The sequence below is a fragment of the Anomaloglossus baeobatrachus genome, chromosome 6, assembly GCF_048569485.1.
Source record: "Anomaloglossus baeobatrachus isolate aAnoBae1 chromosome 6, aAnoBae1.hap1, whole genome shotgun sequence".
NCBI classification, from domain to species: Eukaryota; Metazoa; Chordata; class Amphibia; order Anura; family Aromobatidae; genus Anomaloglossus; species Anomaloglossus baeobatrachus.
In genome coordinates this window covers 372508352-372533340 of record NC_134358.1, presented here as the reverse complement: position 1 = coordinate 372533340, position 24989 = coordinate 372508352, and the positions used below count along the sequence as shown (strand labels likewise).

General features: G+C 44.2%; 1 protein-coding gene across 3 annotated transcripts in view; it reads left to right on the top strand.

Moving 5' to 3' along the window:
* Positions 1–24989, top strand: part of TNS3 (tensin 3) — a 528788-nt gene that overhangs the window by 279105 nt on the left and 224694 nt on the right. For all 3 annotated transcript variants that reach the window (XM_075315024.1, XM_075315026.1, XM_075315025.1), the window contains 4 exons: positions 868–990; positions 5173–5237; positions 7897–7980; positions 9039–9151. In XM_075315024.1, coding sequence (XP_075171139.1) covers positions 868–990; positions 5173–5237; positions 7897–7980; positions 9039–9151 — 385 coding nt within the window. The remainder of the gene's footprint in view (positions 1–867; positions 991–5172; positions 5238–7896; positions 7981–9038; positions 9152–24989) is intronic.

The window sequence follows — 24989 nt, the reverse complement described above, 5'->3', positions numbered from 1 at the left end:
TCAAGGGAGGGCTTTTTGAGGATGGGTGTGATGAGGCATGTTTAAAGCATGAAGGGAATACACTAGTTGTGAGTGATAAGTTGAAGAGATGGGTTAAGGTTGGGATGAGGACTGCGGTGATGTTGGGGATGATGTGCGACGTAAGCGAGTCATGTGCACAGGTGGTGAGATGTGTGTGAGAGTGGAAAGATTTTAATTTGTTTGTTTTCAAATTTGTGCAAATTTTACAACAAAAATATTTTGTAATATCCATTTTTTATTTATAAAGAAAAACATTTAAATATGAGCATCTTCTGAGTGCATTGTTTTAGGCCAGATGCTTGATGCCTGCAAAGTGGCTAGTATTGAATACTACTGTGTACCCTTGGATCCATCAGCCACACTTTTTTGTTACCATTTATTGTAGTCACAGCCTATCAGAGGGAAAGAGGACATCAGCTAACACTCAGAAAGCCTCTCTATTACTTATTAGATTATTGTAACTATATGAAAAACTTTATGTAAAGCCAAAATGGAACAGTGAGCCTGCAAGTAAATGTTACTTTAGTCACAGTATCACCAAAGTGATGGTGTTCTATAACACGGGTATACAGCAGCATATGAAGGAAGTGCATTGCTCTGGTTCCTAGTGACAAGCTAAAAGCTGTAAAGGAGGATCTGTAGGTTAGCGTTTTTAACCTTGGTCTTACATGGACGGGTTCAACACTCATTAAAATCCATGACTTCTTAAGATGTTAGCTACCACACCCCTCCTAGAGTAATAATGTAAGATCTCTGCTGTACTGGCTGGGCTATCTGCCATTTTTATGCTTTGCTTAGTTCATTATACTTTATTTCATACAAGAATGTATTTCCTCTTTAATGTAGGTTATGGACGTGGGTTGGCCTGATCTACATGCTCCTCCGTTAGATAAAATGTGTACTATTTGCAAGGCGATGGAATCATGGCTGAACAGTGACCCTCTACATGTCGTGGTTATTCACAGCAGAGTAGGTTCATTATGTTATTTTTGCTTTTCAACGTTTCATTTTTTTAATAAAACTGTTGTTGTTCCTGTTCTCTCTGCATGTATTGTTAAACACACGTCTGTGATTTGCACTCTGTATTCTAGATATGATAAAATCCCACAATGGTTCTACCGCAACAATGGTAGATACATATAGTCCTGTAAGTAAAGTCCCGTAGACTATTACTGATGAGCGAGTACTACCATGCTCGGGTGTTTAGTACTCGTAACGAGCAGCAGGACGCTCAGATGGGCGATACTCAATGCTCAAGTATATTGGATGTCAATAGGGGATTAAACCATTCTTACTAAAGATTTCACAGAAAAATGCTGGAGTTCCCCACTAACTTTCATTATACTCAAATACTTGAGTCCTGCCCGTCCCTGCATCTATCTGCTCATTACGAATACTGAGCACCTGAGCATGGTAGTGCTCACTCATCACTAGTTACCAGTACTGAGCTCCTGAGCATGGCAGTGTCCGCTCATCACTAGTTACGAGTACACTGCACCTGAGTATGATAGTGCTCAATCATCACTAGTTACGAGTACAGAGCACCCAATCATGGTAGTGTCCGCTCATCACTAGTTACGAGTACCGAGCTCCTGAGCATGGTAGTGCTCACTCATCACTAGTTACAAGTACTGAGCTCCTGAGCATGGCAGTGTCCGCTCATCACTAGTTACGAGTACACTGCACGTGAGCATGATAGTGCTCACTCATCACTAGTTACGAGTACAGAGCACCCAATCATGGTAGTGTCCGCTCATCACTAGTTACGAGTACCGAGCTCCTGAGCATGGTAGTGCTCACTCATCACTAGTTACAAGTACTGAGCTCCTGAGCATGGCAGTGTCCGCTCATCACTAGTTACGAGTACACTGCACCTGAGCATGATAGTGCTCACTCATCACTAGTTACGAGTACAGAGCACCCAATCATGGTAGTGTCCGCTCATCACTAGTTACGAGTACCGAGCTCCTGAGCATGGTAGTGCTCACTCATCACTAGTTACAAGTACTGAGAACCCAAGCATGGTAATGCTCGCTTATCACTAGTTACGAGTACAGAGCACCCGAGAATGGTTGGTTGTTCCCGCTCATCAGTAGTTGAGTACTGAGCACCTGAGCATGGTAGTGCTCACTCATTACTAGTTACTAGTACTGAGCACCTGAGCATGGTAGTGCTCACTCATTACTAGTTACTAGTAATGAGCACCCGAGCATGGTAGTGCTCACTGATCACTAGTTACTAGTACTGAGCACCCGAGCATGGTAGGGCTCGCTCATCACTAGTTACGAGTACAGAGCACCCGAGCATAGTAGTGCTCGCTCATCACTAGTTATGAGTACAGAGCACCCGAGCATGGAAGTGATCCCTGTAACACTGTGTCCCTCCCTGGCCTATGTGTCTAGACTTTAATGTAATCAGGCCTAGGTCAACATCCAGTGGGCGACTGTGTCTTTGTTCTTCTCTGCATGGGACTCAAGCAATACCAGCCTGTAGTTCCTGAAAACTTCTCCATATAAAGTCACATACTTAAAAGTGGGTTTGAAGCCTTTCCCATTCAGTGGGTGGATCTAAGGAGAGGTGGAAGATTCAGCCACATGTTTAGTTAGTTGATGCTTTGTTGGGTGAAAGGCGAAGATTTGTGCTGAGGGCAGGTCCTGGTGCCTGTGTATGGACTATGGGACATTGAAGATCAGCTGCTACGTGGGATTGTGTTGTCTCAGCCATGCTACCGGATTTAAGGAACTCGTCTAAGGACTGTTAATGTATTTTCCTTGGCGTCAGATTGCTGCGTGGCGCCCCGGATCTATGTTCTTTGTGTGGACTCATTGTGGACTCTAAAGAACCATTTGGATATTGGATGTTTTATGCTCCCTGCCTCAATAAAACATGTTGGAATGTTCATCGTCCTGGTGTCCCTGTCTGCTCTGTCGCATACCCCGTCACTCCCTCATCACTAGTCACTAAGCACCCGAGCATGGTAGTGCTCGCTCATCACAACTTACGAGTACCGCTCAAGGTAGTACTCGCTCATCACTAGTTATGAGTACTGAGTACCCTGAGCATGTTAGTGACCACTTATCACTAGTTAGGAGTGCCGAGCACCTGACATGATAGTGCCCACTCATCAGTAGTTATGTGTACTGAGCGTGGTAGTGCTCGCTCATCACTTTGAGTACCGAGCACCCGAGCGTGGTCGTGCTCACTCATCACTAGCTATGAGTACCGAGCACCCGAGCATGGTAGTGCTCATTCATCACTAGTTATGAGTACCGAGCACCCGAGCATGGTAGTGCGCGCTCATCACTAGTGATTATAGTTACTAAAACACAGCCACATTGTCTCCTATGTAAGCTGCTCAATGCTTAAACCTGACTTTGATCCTAAATTAGTAAATTATTGTCTGTACATGGTAATAGTCCACATTTAATTATTCACTTGTCAGTTGTAATACCTGAATCTCCCCGAGGTTCTATTAACCCTAGAACGTGCAACCATAGAAATCTACCATAGAAAACAAGTAACCTAGCAGGCCTGCGAGGCCCCAGGTATGCGTTCTAGGTTTAAACTACAATTTGTATTCAGGTGCTGTTGATTTGGTTCAATACGACCTGTTTTCTGGATCTTGAGGTTACAGATGTAGTTAGGCTGCGGCTTCTGTAGTGCGCTAGTTGCACTGCCTATAATTGCGATGTATCATTATAGAGATGGGGAACCAGCACTACCTATGAATGGCATGCAACAAATAAAAAGTGTAAAATTTACAGATTCATTCCTACTGTACTATAATGCAAAATGAGATTTTTCACAAACAATTGATCAATAATCTCAATAGGGGGTCCTACTCTATATTGTATAAATTACCATTATGCCATACGGCCTCCTAAATAATTTAATAAGCAGAACCATATAAAAACAACACATATACCTGTGAAATCTCAGAACCGCTCCCATGTTGCAAAGACAGACAACTGCGAATAAAGGCAGACCAGGTCCCAGCATATGCAGCAAGGCGACACACACCATCACAATGTCAGTGGCCCTCAGTGTCAGACCAGCAGCCATGGATAAAGGGGGGAGCAGGCCCAAGTAAATGGTGCTTAATTAATGATGCCTGTGGAACAGGGGGAGGTGGTTGAGTGTGAACAGCCACCAACATTAGTTTTGATAGTAACAGAAGGAATTTGCAAACCACACTGGGCGTGCATGGCATAGTAGGGGTCAGCCACCAGATCAATAAATCATTACAGAGAGGGGGGAGCCAGCACTGCCTATGAATGGCATGCAACAAATAAAAAGTGTAACATTCACAAATATAATTGTGATGTGCTGCAGCTGGTAGGCAATGTAGATTAATGGGGTTGCCTTGTGACCCCCAGAATAAAGCATCCACTATAAGCATGTGGCTCAAAATCCAATTGGTTCTGACGTTTTGAGACTTGCTTCTTTATGTTGCAATTCAACCCCATTCACTGGCGACTTGTTGTGCTGTAGAAGCTGCACAGAGCGATCAATGGTTGGGCAACCTGTACTGTGTCCAGAGTTATTGTCTAGTCCCACTAAACAGAGGTAACATATGTATATTTTTACAGTCAAAAGTCAGACCAAATAGTATAGCAGAGTAAGTTCCGCGGAATCCCTCTTAGACTATAAACCATATAGCGACATTGGCCAACAGCCGGGAAGTACATGCAGGAATATTTAGTGGTTTATTGTAACATGAGTGGTGACTTAACTGTGAAGGAGTAAAGTACGGTAGCTGTATTATTTCTATTGGATGTGGTCTCCTCTTTTCCGCATATGACAAGAATCCTATGTGATGTACCCTACAAACCTATTCTTAGGGTGAGAAATGCTCCTGCGCTCATTTCATCTCTCATGTCATCTGTCAGGTTAAACCTCCGGAGGAAGTAAGAAATCAAACAGCTCCCATATATTTCCATACCTCACACCAGTGTGTAAAGCATTTCTACTAGCTCAATGCCATTCAGTATTCGGTATTCCCTAATCTTACCGACTCATAACAAATAATATACTTCTTATAAATATATTTTTTTCTAATTTGAGGCCATGAATTATTACACTAACATTTTTTCAATACTCAAAATGCCAATACCAACAAATTATTTGACTTTATTTGTTACTTTTCCTTAGGGTGGAAAAGGAAGAATTGGAGTAGTGATATCATCATATATGCACTTTACTAATGTGTCTGCAAGGTAAGAGACCATAAATGCATAATATTTTCAGAGTTTTATTATGCTGAAATTAATGGGAAACCGTTAGCAGGTTTTTGCTGTGCAATCTGAAAACACCATAATGTAGGAGTAAAGACCCCGATTATAGTGATTTATCACTTGCTGGGTTCTCCTGTTTCAATGCAATCAGTGTGTTATCAGCAGATTATCAATACAGGACAACTGCCCTCCTGCTTCCTAGTCCAACCACTTCCCAGCACTGATCGTAGCAGCTCTCTGTCACTATAAAATGTACATAGAAATCTGGAATCATAGTCTCTGCTTATAACTGCTTGTTATCAAGAGATTCAGCCCCTGCTGGTGTCTAGAGGTGGTGGCAGAGCATGCAGAGTGCTTGCAAGTTCTTTGGTGCTGATCTTGTAAGTACTGAACTGAGGCTGTAGGGGATAGCTGGGGCGCACTGTTAGCTTCTGATTCAGTTTAGCATTGGTCTCAGATTGATTCCTCTGCTGCAGAGGCAAAGCTGCCTCATATAAAAGCATTAGACCACACACTGTTTAAGCTAGCATCACAACTATGCTGCTGAGCAGAACAGTCAGTCAAACAGGAGCACCCAGACATCCGGAAGTTGTGAAGCTGGAGAGCTGTGCGCTCCTAAAAAACGATAGTGACGTAAACTCTTTAAAGATCAAATGGTTTTACAAGACTAAATAATTGCCTAGATCCAGTTTGTTTCAGCTGATCTCTAGGGCTGGTGGTTGAGAAACCCCTACTAATTTCATATTGGCGACTTTTCTGTGCGTAGGTCAGAATTTGTTCAGTATTGAGCAGTCATTTTATTTTCTGTATCAAACTTCAGTAAGAAGTTTTCACCATTTGGAATCTTTAAAATGGGGATGCACAACATTTTTTGGCAAACGGGCCAAATTCTCATACTGAACCAATTCCAAGGGCCGTAAATATTTTTTTATATGGGGTACATACATCACCAGAACCACCATCAGTACATTAACACATTACCGGAAACAAGTTTTCAGTATTTAAGTAGGATTTATTTGATTTCCCCCCCCCCCCCCCCCAAAAAAAAACCGCATGAAGACACGATAACTTAACCTGAATTTTTGGAGCAGAAATTCCAATTCCTCCTCATAATCCAAAACCTCCAAGTTTTGAGCATTTTTAAGTTTTAACATAGCTGTGAAGCACGTTATGGATTACTATATGTATACAAAATCGGAACCACCATCAGTACATGAATGCAAGACCTGAACTGCCATCAGTACATAAATGCAAGAACTGAACCACCATCAGTACATGAATGCAAGACCTGAACCACTATCAGTACATGAATGGAAGATCTGAACCACCATCAGTACATGAATGCAGCGCCAGAAACACCCTCATTAGATGTAGCACTAAGCTTAGTACAGCGGTGAATTGTATTGTCAGATCCGCTCCATATATAATTGTATAACTTTAACCTAAAATTCCTAGCATGTCCTTAACATGAACTATAAAGATAAGATGCACAGTACAGGTCTATGTCTTTACACTACCTATAATTCAGTGGGACCCTGGAACTGCTCTTTGCTGCTTCCCCTTCTTTCTCGGACCTTACATCACACATCAGGAGACGTGCGTGTTCTGCTGCATTCTGTTAGTAACAGCCAGCCTCCTGACAATAGATTCTTCCCTGCAGTCGTAGAACAGGGGGCTATGTGAGGGCTAATACTGTATATAGAGGCTATGTGAGCCCATGCTTTATATTGGGGTGCTGTCTGTGGGCTCATACTGCACATAGGGGGCTATGTGGGGGCTCATACTGCATGAAGGGGGGCTATGTGGGTGTCTCACATGGCATATATGGGGTAACAGCATACTTATCCTGACAATATTAAGTGATAAAATTAATATTAACAAAAAATAATTTTTAATTAGTTTATTAATAATATTCAGCAGAAATAATTTCTGCCTATTGGTTCATCCCTCCCCAATAGTCACGGCCTCCTTTGTGACCCTCGGGAAAATTAATTTCCCAACCCTGCTCTATTATGTATGGCAGTATGTTATGTATAGCTTTATATGTAAGGAAAAAAATGTGCCTTGTATTTCGTTTTCCATTTGCACCTGTGCTATCATTTGATGTAACAAAAGTGGATAATGTGACATATCACTTGATATATCGGGGATGGTGCATCCCTCGCATTCTAAACTATATGTGGTCCTGGCTACTCTTAATGCGCCCTTCATGTTTGGCGTTGGATAGCTCCCAACTTCATCACACACATCTGCTCTCTCACTTCCTCTGGATGTCTTGATTTATTTCAAGTGAAGGCAGCACTGATTGGACAACCCCTTTAATAATCTGCAGGAATGCTCTATTGACAGTGGTATTGAAGATTTGTGATGATGTTATGTTTTCCTAAAGAAAATCCCTCTGTTAGCCAATAGCACAATATACATTCAAATAGCATGGTAGATGGTCCTGGCATTTGTCATGATGAATTTAAGCAAATGTTTCTATCTTGCTAAACGTAAAACATTGTTTATTTACATAATGTCTACATTTTATAGGATTAATTACTTAATTTGTTTTCTTATAAAAATGAGAAGTAATATACTTTAGTGTATATATAATAATATATTTTAATATATATTCGTAAACATTGTTTTTTTTCAGCGCTGACCAAGCTCTAGATCGTTTTGCCATGAAGAAGTTTTTTGATGACAAAGTATCGTTACTTATGCAGCCATCTCAAATAAGGTGCGTGTTTATGTGATGCAGCAGAGGTGATCTGGAAAGTACAAAAGAATGCAATACTATGTATGCGGAAAGTAGGCTTAGATCTTGAATGGATTGTCCATATCTGGATAACCCCTATTGAATCCCCATAGTTTGCCTAAAAATGGAACTCTGACACAACTGTGAAGGCTGCAGCCCATCACTGGATGTCGATAGGTTGCAGCGCTCATGTGACTTGCACAATGTCACAAGATAGCTCAGGGTCACAGCAGTCAGAGTTCAGGAGCAGCAACCTCCATTTCTAAGGCTGCTTTCAAATTTCGGTCTTTTTCCATCAGTTGCAATCTGTTGCCTTGAGAAAATATGGTATCCTACAAAATAATTGGCCGGATTCAGTTTTTTCCCCATAGACTTGTATTAACAAAGGATTGTGACTGATGGGCTTTTTCATCCGTCCCGCAACGGATCAGTCGTAGAATCACTGACCTTTGGGCGGAAGCAACGCGCAATGCAACGTTTTTTGTGTGCATCGAAAAAAACGGGCAGCGATGGATCCATTGGCATCCGTCATTAGGTATAATGGAAGCATATGGGCACAGGAATCCGTCATCATTCATGAAATGACGGAATCAGGTGACGATTCCGTTCTTTTCCTTTGGGCATGCCCATTCAATTCTGTCACAAATATCTCTATCTCTCTCTCACTCACTGTCTCTCTGTCCCTCGCTCGCCCACTCACGGTCTCTCTCACACACTCGCTCTCTCACACAAAAGACGGAAGTGTGAAAGTAGCCTTAAACTGACATCTGTGTTTCTTGTATTTGGAGCGCAGTGCTGCACTGTAATGGTTAATTGGAATGAATACAATATCACGTTTGAGTTCACAGTCAGAAGGAAGAAACGTTTTCATATTAATCTCTGCAATCACTTGTTATTTGCCTTTTTTGCGTCATAGGAGCATCTGCTCTAATAGGAAGAGTCTAATTTGACCAAAAGCACCAACTGTGTGATATTCATTGCTATCTGTACCATACACATGCATGCCTCACGGTAAATATTATGCCATTTTCTTTTGTTAGATATGTCAATTTTCTGAATGGGCTGCTATCCGGGATGGAAAAGATGAATGCGACCCCTCTGTTTTTGCATTATGTCATTCTCCATGGTATTCCTAATTTTGATGCAGGTGGATGTAAGTACTTAAATTATATCACTATCATTTCAGCAAACGACATATATCAGCTACAAGGGAAAGTAAGAAACTTTATGTTCTAGTTCATCAGACAAATCTGCTTCGGTCTCCAGTCATGAGCTGCTCCTTACCCTCCTTTGTACATCTTGAATTGGTCATCCACTCTGAAATACAGCTCAGATTTGTCTACATCAATGCACACTGAAGTGTACGGATGGCGGAGGGAAAGGATAAGTGAGGAACGCTACATAGACTGAGAGACCAGAGAGATACAGGCAGACGCAGCGGCAGCTTTTAGCACGTGAATTCTAAAAAAAATGCACAGTATGAAGGAGATTCTAAGGTATAATTTTGAAATTAAGTTTTTTTTTCAACATAGAAAAACCACATTGAAAAAGTGCATTAAAAACTCAAATATACGTTCTGTAAATATAAAACTGATATTTCTTGTTCTCTTCATTGGGGGACACAGGAGCCATGGGTTATGATGTTACCTGGAGGCTGACACTAAGAATACATCTTAGAAAAAGAGCTGGCTCCTCCCCAACAGGCTATACCTGTGGAGCCAAGATCCAGGTATTTTGTTCAGCTTGGTGTCATTTCGAGGCAGATATGGGTCTAAGTTTTAAACTTCTCTTCACCCTGGTTAGGTTATCAACTAACTTTTTCTTTTTTTTTTTATTTTCCAAGCACACGGACCAGTGAATACTCTTGTTATAGGTGAGCCAGTCCAGCTAAGTCAGACCCTCAGTAAGGTGTATTTCTGGTTAAATGACAGGTCTCTGACCTTATCTTACGTATATCAGACTTATCAACAGAGACCACTCGTTTCTTTAATTTCCAAACAGGGGCTTTGTCTTTGAAAGAGACCACTCAGCTTAGTGCATCCCACAAGCAGACTAAGTAGCCTTGTTCCATAATTTTGTGTAGGAGGACAATATCTCCCAGGGGTGGAACGATCATTGTAAATGGGTCGCAGCCAGGCCCAAAGTTGGTGGTGCCCGCCAACCTTAGCGTCTGCTTCAGCTGGATATGCGTCTGAGAGCACACATCCAGCTAAAATGCATACCAGCACAGAGACCCGTTGAGTCCCTGTACTGCAATACAAGCTGCCAGCCGATCAGTGGCCCGCAGCTGACATCGGCATCCCCATGACTAAGGGCACAGGACAGTGACGTCATGCATCGCTATAGCACGAATGGCCATGTCAGCTACTGGCCACTGCTCCCTGGCTACAGGGGAGGACGCTGCACGACGTGGGAGTCGCGGGGAGGTTGAGTACAATTTTTTTTTTGCTTTAGACACAGAATGGAGACATATATACCAGGATGAAAACATATATACCAGAAGAGGCCAAGGATGGGAACATATATACCAATATTTCCCATGACGGGTACATAGATACAAGGATAGTGACATGTATTCCAGGAGGGGGCCGAGGAAGGGACATATATACCAGGAGGGGCCAAGGATAGGGAGTTATATACCAGGAAGAAGCCATATATACCAGGATGGGGACATGCATACCAGGAGGGGGTCGAGGATGGTGACATACATATTTCCCACAATGAGAACATATATACCAGGATGAGCCTGAGATATGGACATATATACCAGGATCGGGACATATATATCAGCAAGGAACCCGGAATGTGGACATATATAACTGGAAGTGGACATATTACCCAGGATAGGGACATATATAACAGGATGGGGCCCAGGTTGGGAACATATATACTAGGATGGGGCCTAGGAAGTAGACATGTATACCAGAAAGGGGCCCAGGATAAGGACATGTATACCAGGATGGGGACATATATACACCAGGAAAGGGACTAGGATGGGGGAAATATATACCAGGATGGTGCCTGGGATGGGGGACATATTTACCAGGATAGGTTACATTTACAAGGATAGGAACATATATACAAGGATGATGGGCATATATACTAGGATGGTGATCATATATACCAGGATGTGGGATATATTTACCAGGATGGAGGATATTTACCATTCTGGGGGAAATATATATTAGGATCGGGGACATATTAACCAGGAAGGAGCCAAGGATAGGGTACACGAAAACAGGATGAGGGATATTACTACATAATAGGGGAGGGTAACTCGTATGTCCTTATAGAATTTAGAACTCTACAAGGGCCCACACATCTGACCAACCTGCGGGAAAGGGGTCCAAATTTAGCACCAGGCCCATCTAACTCTAGTTACGCCAACCTTTAATGGAGACATTTTTTCTAATTCTAGAGGCAGGGTTGACTGCTTCACTCAGCTAGGGTTTTTACTTTTGCAGTGAGGGATGCTGGTGAGTCACACTTGTAAAGGCTTCTTCAGCCAGTAGGAGTCCTTTGTTTGTGGTATGTTAGACCATTGATCAGATATACCAGGATTGACTCTACCTTAGCCCTACAGTCAGGTCACCTTGTTTCTGTCATGATTCATGCCGGTCTCATCCGCTGCTGAGCATTTGTTTTTTTCCCATTCCAGGTTTTCTGGTCATGGGAGGGGTTAATCTCTTTCTGTCTAGTTCCAGGGGACAGGCCGCTATATCTTGGCGCTGCTCCTCCGGAACATCACCAGTAATAGTTCTGCTCTGCAGCATGTGAGCCTAGATCCTGTGAGTGTTCCCTGAACCGTCCCATCATCCAGCTACCATCCTGACCTTTGTCCTTCATATTCTGCCTGTCTGCCTCTGATCTCGCTTGACTTCCCAGTCCTGCCCGTGTCTCTCTCGTCTTGTATCTCCCTGACTGTTTGGTCGCCTTGCCTCTCCTGAACTCCCAGTCCCGTCTCTTTGTGTTTCTCTGTTCTCCTAGCTTCTGACTTTGCTTTGTTTGTATCCGTCTTCAGCTCTGCTTTTCCCTCCTGAGTTCGGCGTTACTTCCTGGTTCTGACCTTCGGCTTGTATCTGAGTACGTTTTGCATCTGCCTCTGGTCTCCAATTGACATCCTGGTAATGAACTCGGCTTGCTGACTTCGCTATTGTTTTTGCACCCTCTAGTGGATATTCTGCTTACTTCACCTTGTGTCAGTTTCTCAACTAGAGCAGCGTGACAGTATCCCTTTGACTGTCTGACCTACTTGCAAGTGAGTTTTAGTTTTTAATGTAGTCCACAGAATTTCTGTCCTTGTGGCTGCACTAGAGTTCCACTTTAGACGTATTGAGTGGCCATTGTAGATTCCCATTGAGGCGGCTAATTTAGTACTTCATCCATTGTGATATTTCGTCAACAGGAAAGTCTCCAAATTACCCTAGTGGTTTTTCTTACCAACATTGCTTGATGACTGGGCTTGAGAGTACTATCTGTGCTTCTATCTTTTCACCACCTATGGGAGTACTGTCCAGGTTAATCTCTTTCGAACCTTAAGGCAACAAATCAGAGTTTTTCTTGTGTTGCGTGGACCGCCAGGGCATTTGAGATTTTCCACATCTAATGGTCTCCCAAGAAGCCTACCTCATCCACTAGAGTTTCGACAGGTAGGTGACTAGTCATGGCGGAGGTCATTGCTTTCCTACATTTCAGAAGAATTTTGGTCTTTCCCTATCTAGACAGGATATTCTTTTACCATTTTGGACTGAAAGTTCTGAATGTCTGATAAGCTCAGATTTCCTCAAATTGAGTACAGAACTCCCATTCTTTTATTGTATATGCCATTATGCAACACCTTTAGCATCCAGATAGACTTTTTCAGATAGACCTTTCTTCTACCCCATTTTTGGGTCATTTAATTTATCTGCAGGACTGTTAAGTGTGCAGTTTGGAAGTCTTTAAGACTTTTGGTTTAGGTTTGTCTGACTAGAATTAGGAAACAAGGGCCCTAGCCAACACATTTCTACCATTCCATTTAGAAAACTTTTTTCATACATGTGAATCTATTGGCAGCGCTCCAATGGAGATATGTTTTTCATTTCTCCATGCCTGTCTTGAGCCAGAGTTTACTCCCCAGGGGCAGGTTCCTGCCTTGGCTATCCTGATGCAGTAGAACTTTACTTGTAAATCATAAGTCAGAAATGCCTGCTTGGGCTAGGGTAAACTGGGGGGGCATCATATTAGCCCCTATGAATCTAGGGGACATCAATCTGATCTTGGACACCCTTCAATACTCTCCCTTTTGTGCTGATTAGCAATATCTCTCCACTTTGATTTTTCCAACAAGGGGGATATTTTAGTCATTAGTGATCTCTTACATCAGGCAGTGCTCCGAGTGGGAGCTCTCACCTGTCTCTCTCCTTCTCTAAAACAGAATGGTCTGGTGTTCGGCTCCCTCCTTTCTCCTTAGCGTGTTCTCTGCCTTTCACCTTAATGAGGCGATTGCTCTCCTTCCTATGGGTTTTTTGCCTGTCATCTTCCTGAGAGGTTTCTACAAAATCTAACATAGTCAGAGCTGTGCAGCTCTACCTTTCTCTCACAGCTCTGTTCAGAAGCCCTTTGGTTCATCCTGATATGTTTTGGTGAGAAGTCAGACCGCCTCTAGGGATGCCATTGTTCTTTTGTTTTGATCTGCTATTTAGAAATGTGGGCTAAGCTAGGGCAGCCCTCTCAGTGCACAGCTCTGCCATGTGGAGTCAAGGCCTTCTTGGTCATACACCTCCAGTCATCTGTTCTTCTTTTCCATAGGGCTGCTATTTAGTTATCAGTCCAGAACTTTAAGAAGCTGTTACCTTTGGATCTAGGGATGCAAATATTAGCAGAAGGGTACTACTAATGGCAGTTACTTGGGTTGAAGGCTACGAGAAAGAACTTTTACGGTTAGTAGCAAAAGGCTTCATATTTCTACTGGGAAAAGCTTCTAATGTCGAGATATGTTTTGTTTAATGTCATTTTTGTGTTCTTCAGGATTATGATGTATTTTTTTTCCTTTAAAGCACTGGTTTGATTTTGCATAGATTTACTACCATATTTAAAATATTTAGTTGCTCTTCAGTGACTGTAGCTAATGCAGGCATGCAACTGTAAGAATATTCACTCCTATGTAATCTTCTGATAGGCTTTCACAGTCTATCAGTAGAATAAAGGGGCATCTTCTTTGTTTTGACTGCAGCTTAATGCTAAGCCCTTAAATAGGAATGGGATGCAGTAGGAATGTGACAGAGCAATTTGTGGCTTATTGATGGAGATCCTGAGCTTGAGATATATCCAGAATACTTCTTTAATATTGAAAATTAGAAACGCTGATAAGCAGGATAGGCAGTTTCCAAATCGGAATTCTTGCTGGAAAAAATAGAGCAAGGTGTTATCACTGTATCAGTTAATTTGATGGCTTATATGAACAACTCTTCAAACAGCAATTTGGGTGTGCATTTAGGATTCAGCATGACCAAAGTCTTATTCAGTGATTTTCCTCGTATAAAATAAAAAAAGCTCCAACGTTCATCAGTGTATTTGATCTCCGTTTCATCAGACTTTGGTCAGTGTCAGTTAGTTTTGTCAGTTTTTCTCAGTTGAAAAAAAAAATAATTTTCTCAATATCCTCATATCAAACAGTCCGTGAAAAAAGGACGGCATCCAAGTGCTGTCTAATTATTTCACAGCTTGTGGATTTGCATTGATGAGTTTCATCTGACACGTGTATCAAAATCAGACATGTTTCATAGAATATATTACCGTGTTTCCCCGATAGTAAGATAGTAAGGGTTTTGGGGGGGGTCGGCTAATGTAAGACATACCCCGAAAGTAAGACATAGTAAACGGAAAGCGTTATTTATTTATTTTATTTTTTTTTCTTCTTTACAGTACCGGCCGAGCGCCCAGCTGAGCGCCCTGACATGCCGGCGGCCAAGCGCCCAGCTGAGCGCCCTGACATGCCGGCGGCCGAGCGCCCAGCTGAGCGCCCTGACATGCCGGCGGCCGAGCGCTCAGCTGAGAGCCGTCACATGCCGGCGGTCGAGCCCTCAGCTGAGCGCCCTGACATGCCGGCGGCCGAGCACCCAGCTGAGCGCCCTGACATGCCGGCGGCCGAGCGCTCAGCTGAGAGCCGTCACATGCCGGCGGCCGGGCGCCCAGCTGAGCGCCCTGACACGCCGGCGGCCGAGCGCCCAGCTGAACGCCCTGACATGCCGGCGGCCGAGCGCTCAGCTGAGAGCCCTGACATGCCGGTGGTCGGGCGCCCAGCCGAGCGCCCTGACATGCCGGCGGCCGAGCGCTCAGCTGAGTGCCCTGACATGCCGGCGGCCGAGCGCCCAGCTGAGAGCCGTCACATGCCGGCGGTCGGGCGCCCAGCCGAGCGCCCTGACACGCCAGCGGCCGAGCGCTCAGCTGAGTGCCCTGACATGCTGGCGGCCGAGCGCCCAGCTGAGAGCTGTCACATGCCGGCGGTCGGGTGCCCAGCCGAGCGCCCTGACACGCCGGCGGCCGAGCGCCCAGTTGAGCGCCCTGACATGCCGGCGGCCGAGCGCTCAGCTGAGAGCTGTCACATGCCGGCGGCTTGGCGCTCAGCCACCGAGAAATGTTGCAGTTATGTTGTCCGTGGTCCATCAGGACCACGGACAACATACAAAAACACGCAGCCTCAGTGCCCTCATGTGCAGCAATCGTGGCAAGTCCCCATACGGTACATTGCATGGAGACTTGCTGCGATTGCTGTGGGATTTTTTTTCCAATATAACACGGTAGGTATAAAATCACCGATAGAACTTATTTTTTTTATTTATTGTGGAGGGTGGATGTTTTGTGTTTCCTAGTGGGAACAACTTTTGTAAGACTTAGGACACCACTTCTCCACATCACTCCTTGATGCAGCAACATTTTGAAGGTTACCTGACAGTAGGGTCCTAAAATAGAACACACATATATAAAGTCCAAGCCATCTTTCTATATCCATAATCTACTTTCACCGCCAGGCAGATCAGATTCACAGAATACTCTTCATAAATTAACTTATGCAGGTCTGTTAATTTTGTGATTTGCGATTTCTGTATTTAACGTTAATCAAACAAGCGCCATCTTGACCCTTAGAATACGCTATGGCATTAGGGTAACGTGCCCTGACTGGTGAATAGCTTTGCTGATTGTTCATTTGGTGCTTCCAATATCTGCATCCCTGAGTGCATTTGAAACATACAGCTCTGGCAAAAATTAAGAGACCACTTCCAAGTTTTCATTATTCTGATTGTTCTCTTTATAGGTATATTTTTGAGTGAAACGTAAATTTTTCTTTTATTCTATAAACTACTGACATCTCTCCGAATTTCCAAGCAATACATTTTGTATTTATTTTTCTGAAAATGAGAAATGGTCAAAATAACAAAACAATGCATTGCTTTCAGACTTCAAATAATGCAAAGAAAACAAGTTCATAATAATTTACAAACAACAATACTACTAATGTTTTACCTCAGGAAGAGTTCAGAAATCAATATTTTGTGGAATAACCATGATTTTTAATCACAGCTTTCATGCGTCTTGGCATGCTTTCCACCAGTCTGTCACACTGCTTTTGGGTGACTTTATGCCACTCCTAGTGCAAAAATGTAAGCAGTTCTTCTTTGTTTGATGGCTTGTGACTCTCCATCTACCTCTTGATTACATTCCAGAGGTTTTAAATGAGGTTCAGGTCTGGAGATTTGGGCTGGCCATGACAGGATTTTGATGTGGTGGTCCTTCATCCACACATTGATTGACCTAGCTGTGTGGCATGGCGCATTGTCCTGCTGGAAAAAACAGTCCTCAGAGTTGGGGAACATTGCCTGAGCAGAAAGAGGCAACTGTTTTTCCAGGATAACCTTGTATTCGGCTTTAGTCATACGTCCTTCGCAAAGTAGTTTAATCTGCCCAATTCCAGTCTTGCTGAAGTATTTCCAGATCATTACCGATCCTCCACCAAATTTCACAGTGGGTGCAAAACACTGTGGCTTGTACGCCTCTCCAGGTCTCCATCTAACCATTAGACGATCAGGTGTTGGGCAAAACTGAAAATTAGGTAAAGAAAATTCAACAAACATCTTTGCAAAAGACGGATGAATCAAGCCGCATTCAAAGTTATCCTGTAAAAACAGTTAGTATTCTAAAGGGGGCATTGTACGCTATTTTGTAATCATGGACAAATGTTCTGACAGCAAAATGGGTTCAGTCATGCTAAGAGTTGCCCAGTTCCAATTAGCTGTTGATCGTCAATCACACGCAGTGAGCTGTCACCATGTTAGCAGGCACTGTTATGTAAACCGTTACAGTCCGCTGTCTGTTGCTATTGAGCAGACACAGTATACTGTGCATTATGTCTGGGTATATTTGAGTATTTGCTGCCTTTGTTAGAACGCAAAAGGAATGTCTTTCTTATTTCAACAAACTTTGCATACAGTACAGACCAAAAGTTTGGACACACCTTCTCATTCAAAGAGTTTTCTTTATTTTCAAGACTGAAAATTGTAGATTCACATTGAAGGCATCAAAACTATAAATTAAAACATGTGGAATGAAATACTTAAGGTGTGAAACAACTGAAAATATGTCTTATATTCTAGGTTCTTTAAAATAGCCACCTTTTGCTTTCATTACTACTTTGCACACTCTTGGCATTCTCTTGATGAGCTTCAAGAGGTAGTCACCGGAAATGGTTTTCCAACAGTCTTGAAGGAGTTCCCAGAGATGCTTATCACTTGTTGGCCCTTTTGCCTTCACTCTGCGGTCCAGCTCACCCCAAACCATCTCGATTTCAGGTCTGGTGACCATGGTCGGTTCAGGTCTGGTGACTGTGGAGACCAGGTCATCTGGCGTAGCATCCCATCACTCTCCTTCTTAGTCAAATAGCCCTTACACAGCCTGGAGGTGTGTTTGGGGTCATTGTCCTGTTGAAAAATAAATGATGGTCCAACTAAACGCAAACCAGATGGAATAGCATGTCGCTGCAAGATGCTGTGGTAGACATGCTGGTTCTGTATGCCTTCAATTTTGAATAAATCCCCAACAGTGTCGCCAGCAAAGCACCCCCACACCATCACACCTCCTCCATGCTTCACGGTGGGAACCAGGCATGTAGAGTCCATCCGTTCACCTTTTCTACAAAGGGACGGTGATTGGATCTAAAGATCTCAAATTTTGACTCATCAGACCAAAGCACAGATTTCCACTGCTCTAATGTCTATTCCTTGTGTTCTTTACCCCAAACAAGTCTCTTCTGCTTGTTGCCTGTCCTTAGCAGTGGTTTCCTAGCAGCTATTTTACCATGAAGGCCAGCTGCACAAAGTCTCCTCTTAACAATTGTTCTAGAGATGAGGTGTGTCCAAACTTTTGGTCTGTACTGTACATCAATAGTACAAGTTAAGATATACTTTGTATTATCCCGTTACTGAAAATTGTCACTTTCTACAGTTATTAATCACTAACAGTGCATTTACACTAACCTGTTATTGTGAATGAGCGTTTCTGCAATGTAAAAAATGTCTGTTCGTCTGGTGAGATGGTAAATATACTTGATTAAAACAAAACAAAGAATCCGCCACTCAAATTTTGCACAAGTGAGTCAAAAATTTCAATGTAGCAAGAATGGTGTACAACAACGTGACATTTCAGTTTCAAAAGAAACCTTCCTTTAAAACGTACACTGTCAGGAAGGTCAGCACGACCAGCGAATAGGTCGCTTTTCCACAGCGCTCTCCTCCTGCACCCAGCGTGGCATCTGGACTGCACTGCATCCAGCCCTGGTCACTTACCTGACCAGCAGTAGTCTATTCCTTGTTTGACGTTCCTGACATTGTACGTTTTGAAGAAGGTTTCTTTTGAAATGTCATGTTGTATACCATTCTTGCCACATTACAATTTTTGACTCACTTGTGTAAAATTTGAGTGCTGGATTCTTTGTTTTGTATGTACCTCGGAGTTGGATCCTATCCAGGCACTTCACCATACCAGGAGTGCCGTACTTTGTATTTATACTTGATTAAAAATCATTGTTCTCAGCAGCACACTGTCCTGTGTAAAATACACACATGCTGCTGAGAACAATGGCAATCTAAGCACAAAAACAATCTATTACTAATAAGCCGGTTATTAACCTGTCTAAAGGCCCCGTCACACTAAGCAACATCGCTAGCAACATCGCTGCTAACGAACAACTGACGTAGCAGCGATGTTGCTAGTGATGTCGTTGTGTGTGACATCCAGCAACAACCTGGCCCCTGCTGTGAGGTCGTTGGTTGTTGCTGAATGTCCTTGGCCATTTTTTAGTTGTTGCTGTCCTGCTGTGAAGCACAGATCGCTGTGTGTGACAGCGAGACAGCAACAACTAAATGTGCAGGCAGCAGGAGCCGGCTTCTGCGGAGGCTGGTAACCACAGTGCCGGCTCCTGCTCTGTGCACATGTAGCTGCAGGACACATCGGGTTAATTAACCCGATGTGTGCTGTAGCTAGGAGAGCAGGGAGCCAGCGCTAAGCATTGTGCGCTGCTCCCTGCTCTGTGCACATGTAGCTGCAGCACACATCGGGTAATTAACCCGATGTGTGCTGTAACTAGGAGAGCAGGGAGCCAGCGCTCAGTGTGCGCTGCTCCCTGCTCTCTGCACGTGTAGCTCTGTGCGCTGGTAACCAAGGTAAATATCGGGTTGGTTACCCGATATTTACATTAGTTACCAAGCGCAGCATCTTCCACGCGGCGCTGGGGCTGGTCACTGGTTGCTGGTGAGCTCACCAGCAACTCGTGTAGCGACGCTCCAGCGATCCCTGCCAGGTCAGGTTACTGGTGGGATCGCTGGAGCGTCGCAGTGTGACATCTCACCAGCAACCTCCTAGCAACTTACCAGCTATCCCTATCGTTGTTGGGATCACTGGTAAGTTGCTTAGTGTGACTGGACCTTAAACTGGCAATCAAACAACTGCCGAACGGCAAATGTAGTGAATTAGTGATCATAAAGTGTAATGCCATCTTTATCCTCCGACCCCCTTCTCCCTTGCTATGTGCACTAATTATTTTCTTTCAGTCCACTGTTTAAATCTGTTTTGAGGGGTCAGAAATGAGAGATTCACTGAGAGATCAGTTTTGGGTGGTTGTACATTGAATTATGTAGATGTGAGGGAGGAAGCAGCTGCAGAAAGTGGGGCGCAGATACACTGACTACGAACAAGAAAATAAAACATTTCCCTTAATAAACGGATAAAAACAACCTTTATTCAACATGTATTAAAAGACCAGACAGACAACAAACACAAATGACTCTGTTTGGTATCAGATATACCAGCACAAGAGAAACTACGAGAATCAAACCTCCATAATAGGAGATAGGAAAGCAGAGGGATGGAAGACACTAGGCGGCCCTGATACTGATCCTGCCTAGCCGCAGAGGTTGGCACCCTAGAAAAACACACAAGTTTAGACATTCCTGCCCAACAATGGCTCTCCCTAACTGCCCCTATAGTTCAACTGAAAGGCGAATAATTGTGGAGGACTTCTATTGTGACTTAATTTATTGCGTATTCCACATAGTATCACATATCTGGGACTGAAGAATTGTTATTTTAATCTCTTTTTGGTTTGTTTGATTTTTTGGAGTTTACAGCCACTGTTTGGGACCTGTAAGATACCATCTGGTATTGATGGGTGACATATGTATAGGCAAATATAGGGGCAGTTAGGGAGAGCCGTTGTTGAGTGAGGACATCTAAACTTGTGTGTTTTTCTAGGGTGCCAACCTCCGCGACTAGGCAGGATCATTATCAGGGCTGCCTAGTGTCTTCCATCACTCTACTTTCTTATCTCCTCTTATGGAGGTTTGATTCTTGTACTTTCTTTAGTGCTGGTATATTTGATACCAAACAGAGTCATATGTGTGTGTGTTTGTTGTCTGTCTGGTCTTTTAATGCATGTTGAATAAAGGTTGTTTTTATCCTTTTACTAACTGTAGTACCCGGGCGTTGCCCGGGATTGTAACTGTCTCTCTCCCAGTCTCTGTATGCGTGTTGATGTCTGTCTGTCTCTCTGTCTGTCTCTTTCCTTGTCTGTCTGTGTGTATGTCTCTGTCTGTCTGTTTCTATCTCTCTGTATTTGTATCTGTCTCCATCTCTGTGTCTGTCTCTATGTGTGTGTTTGTCTGTCTGTCTCTTTGCCCGTCTGTCTCTTTCCAGGGCTGTCACATTCCAGGGCTGTCTATTTTCAGAGCTGTCTCTTTCCCCGTGTGTCTCTTTCCCCGTGTGTCTCTTTCCCCGTGTGTCTCTTTCCCCGTGTGTCTCTTTCCCCGTGTGTCTCTTTCCCCGTGTGTCTCTTTCCCCCTCTGTCTCTTTCCCCCTCTGTCTCTTTCCCCCTCTGTCTCTTTCCCCCTCTGTCTCTTTCCCCCTCTGTCTCTTTCCCCCTCTGTCTCTTTCCCCCGTCTGTCTCTTTCCCCGTCTGTCTCTTTCCCCGTCTGTCTCTTTCCCCGTCTGTCTCTTTCCCCGTCTGTCTCTTTCCCCGTCTGTCTCTTTCCCCGTCTGTCTCTTTCCCCCGTCTGTCTCTTTCCCCCGTCTGTCTCTTTCCCCGTCTGTCTCTTTCCCCCATCTGTCTCTTCCCCCGTCTGTCTCTTCCCCCGTCTGTCTCTTCCCCCGTCTGTCTCTTTCCCCGTCTGTCTCTTTCCCCGTCTGTCTCTTTCCCCGTCTGTCTCTTTCCCCGTCTGTCTCTTTCCCAGGGCTGTCTCTTTCCCAGGGCTGTCTCTTTCCCAGGGCTGTCTCTTTCCCAGGGCTGTCTCTTTCCCAGGGCTGTCTCTTTCCCAGGGCTGTCTCTTTCCCAGGGCTGTCTCTTTCCCAGGGCTGTCTCTTTCCCAGGGCTGTCTCTTTCCCAGGGCTGTCTCTTTCCCAGGGCTGTCTCTTTCCCAGGGCTGTCTCTTTCCCAGGGCTGTCTCTTTCCCAGGGCTGTCTCTTTCCCAGGGCTGTCTCTTTCCCAGGGCTGTCTCTTTCCCAGGGCTGTCTCTTTCCCAGGGCTGTCTCTTTCCCAGGGCTGTCTCTTTTCCAGGGCTGTCTCTTTTCCAGGGCTGTCTCTTTTCCAGGGCTGTCTCTTTTCCAGGGCTGTCTCTTTTCCAGGGCTGTCTCTTTTCCAGGGCTGTCTCTTTTCCAGGGCTGTCTCTTTTCCAGGGCTGTCTCTTTTCCCCGTCTGTCTCTTTTCCCCGTCTGTCTCTTTCCCCGTCTGTCTCTTTCCCCGTCTGTCTCTTTCCCCGTCTCTCTTCCCCCGTCTCTCTTCCCCCGTCTGTCTCTTTCCCCGTCTGTCTCTTTCCCAGGGCTGTCTCTTTCCCAGGGCTGTCTCTTTCCCAGGGCTGTCTCTTTCCCAGGGCTGTCTCTTTTCCAGGGCTGTCTCTTTTCCAGGGCTGTCTCTTTTCCAGGGCTGTCTCTTTTCCAGGGCTGTCTCTTTTCCAGGGCTGTCTCTTTTCCAGGGCTGTCTCTTTTCCAGGGCTGTCTCTTTTCCAGGGCTGTCTCTTTTCCAGGGCTGTCTCTTTTCCAGGGCTGTCTCTTTTCCAGGGCTGTCTCTTTTCCAGGGCTGTCTCTTTCCCCGTCTGTCTCTTTCCCCGTCGGTCTCTTTGCCCGTCGGTCTCTTTGCCCGTCGGTCTCTTTGCCCGTCGGTCTCTTTGCCCGTCGGTCTCTTTTCCCGGCTTTCTCTTTCTGTCTCTATCTCTGTCCTTTTCCCCGTCTGTCTCTGTCTTTTTCTGTCTCTTTCTCACACATGCTTTTTATACTAACAGCTATTTTGTTCCTATAGCAACCACTGACAGTTGCTATTAATAGCTATAGCTCCCACCTCCATTCACTTTAATGGCGGCAGGATTTTTGGCGAGTAATTGTAAAGCGCGGAGTTAAATTTTGCCACCCAAACATTGTCTGACGTTCCCTGGGTCACACGGGGTGTCTGTGCAAAATTTCGTGATTGTAAATGCAACGGTGCAGATTCCTTTGGCGGACACACACACACACACACACATACACACACATACACACACATACACACACACACACACACACACACACACACACATACACACGGACACGGACACACACATACATACATACATACATACATACATATATACACACACACACACACACACTCAGCTTTATATATTAGATTAAGGGAAATCATTTATTTTCTTGTTAGCACTTAGTAATTTTTTCCCTCTTAAGGCCCAGTCGCACACAACGACTTACCAGCGATCCCGACAACGATAGTTCCTGATAAGGATTGCTGGTAAGTCGCTGGGAGGTCGCTGGTGGGATGTCACACAGTCAGACCATACCAACGACTCAGTAACGATACAGGTTGCAGTAGTGACCTGTATAACGATCTCTGCTGTCATGAGGACCCTGTCACACAGAGTCAAACATAGCGGTGTCTTGCCCAGCAGGACATCGCCTATGAAGAAAATGGTCCAGGACATTCAGCAACCACCGGCGACCTCACAGCAAGGGCCAGGTCGTTGCTGGATGTCACATACAGCGACATCGCTAGCAAGATCGCTGTTGCGTCACAAAAACCGTGACTCAGCAGCGATGTCGCTAGCGATGTCGCTTAGTGAGACGTGGCCTTTATATCTACACATGCTAAGTTGTTTGCACAGACACACAGACTCTTTGCATTTCTAATTGCTCTTATTATTTTGGAACAAGTCCTGTACTTTGGATTTAAATTTTTGGAATAAAAGAAATTGATTTCATGCATTTGGAAGCTGAAGATCTTTTCTAATACACAGACTCTTTAGCTGCTTTTAGTAAATGTTCTGCCCTCTCAGTGCTGGGTTCACTTGTATGATGCACTTGGTGCTGCTGCTTCTGTGTGTGAGCAATACAGATACCTTGTTTCTCTGAAAATAAGACCTACACCGAAAATAAGCTCTAGTAGGATTTTTAGGGCTTTTTGGAGTATGCTTAAAATATAAGCCCTGCTCCAAAAATAAGCGCTAGTTGCAGCTCCTTAAGGAAGTGTCCAAGCAGCTAAAAAAATTAAAGAATACGGCAGAATTTTTCATCAAAGAAAGCAGACATCCCCCCCCCCAAAAATAAAAAGCAGATACCACAAAAGAAAGCAGACACCCCCCAAAAAAGAAAAAAAATTGCACTCACCAAACCTTAAAAAATTATAATTGGCAAAGGCCAGTGCTAGACGGGCTCTCACACCGGGTTCTGCCCTGCCGTCAGTTCCCTCACTATTCTAGCTGTATTGCACTGCAGCTCTCACAAACAGATAGGGTACCAGTATCACTCTGCATGAGTGATACTACTTCCTGTTACCAGGGGGAGCCACCAGCTGTAGAACACAAGGTGACATGACAGGAATGCAGATTTTTATGATTTTGTATGTGAGAGCCCATTCACTTGCTAACTCTAATTCATAGTATCATAGTATCATAGTTTTTAAGGTTGAAGGGAGACTCTAAGTCCATCTAGTTCAACCTGTAGCCTAACATGTTGATCCAGAGGAAGGCAAAAAAACCCCAATGTGGCAAACAAGTTCCAATGGGGAAAAAATTTCCTTCCTGACTCCACATCCGGCAATCAGACTAGTTCCCTGGATCAATACCCTGTCATAAAATCTAATATACATAACTGGTAATATTACATTTTTCAAGAAAGGCGTCCAGGCTCTGCTTAAATGTTAGTAGTGAATCACTCATTACAACATCATGTGGCAGAGAGTTCCATAGTCTCACTGCTCGTACAGTAAAGAATCCTCGTCTGTGATTATGATTAAACCTTCTTTCCTCAAGACGTAGTGGATGCCCCCGTGTTCCAGTCGCAGGCCTTGGTGTAAAAAGATCTTTGGAAAGGTCTCTGTACTGTCCCCTCATATATTTATACATTGTGATTAGATCCCCCCTAAGCCTTCGTTTTTCCAAACTAAATAACCCCAAGTTTAATAACCTGTCTTGGTATTGCAGCCC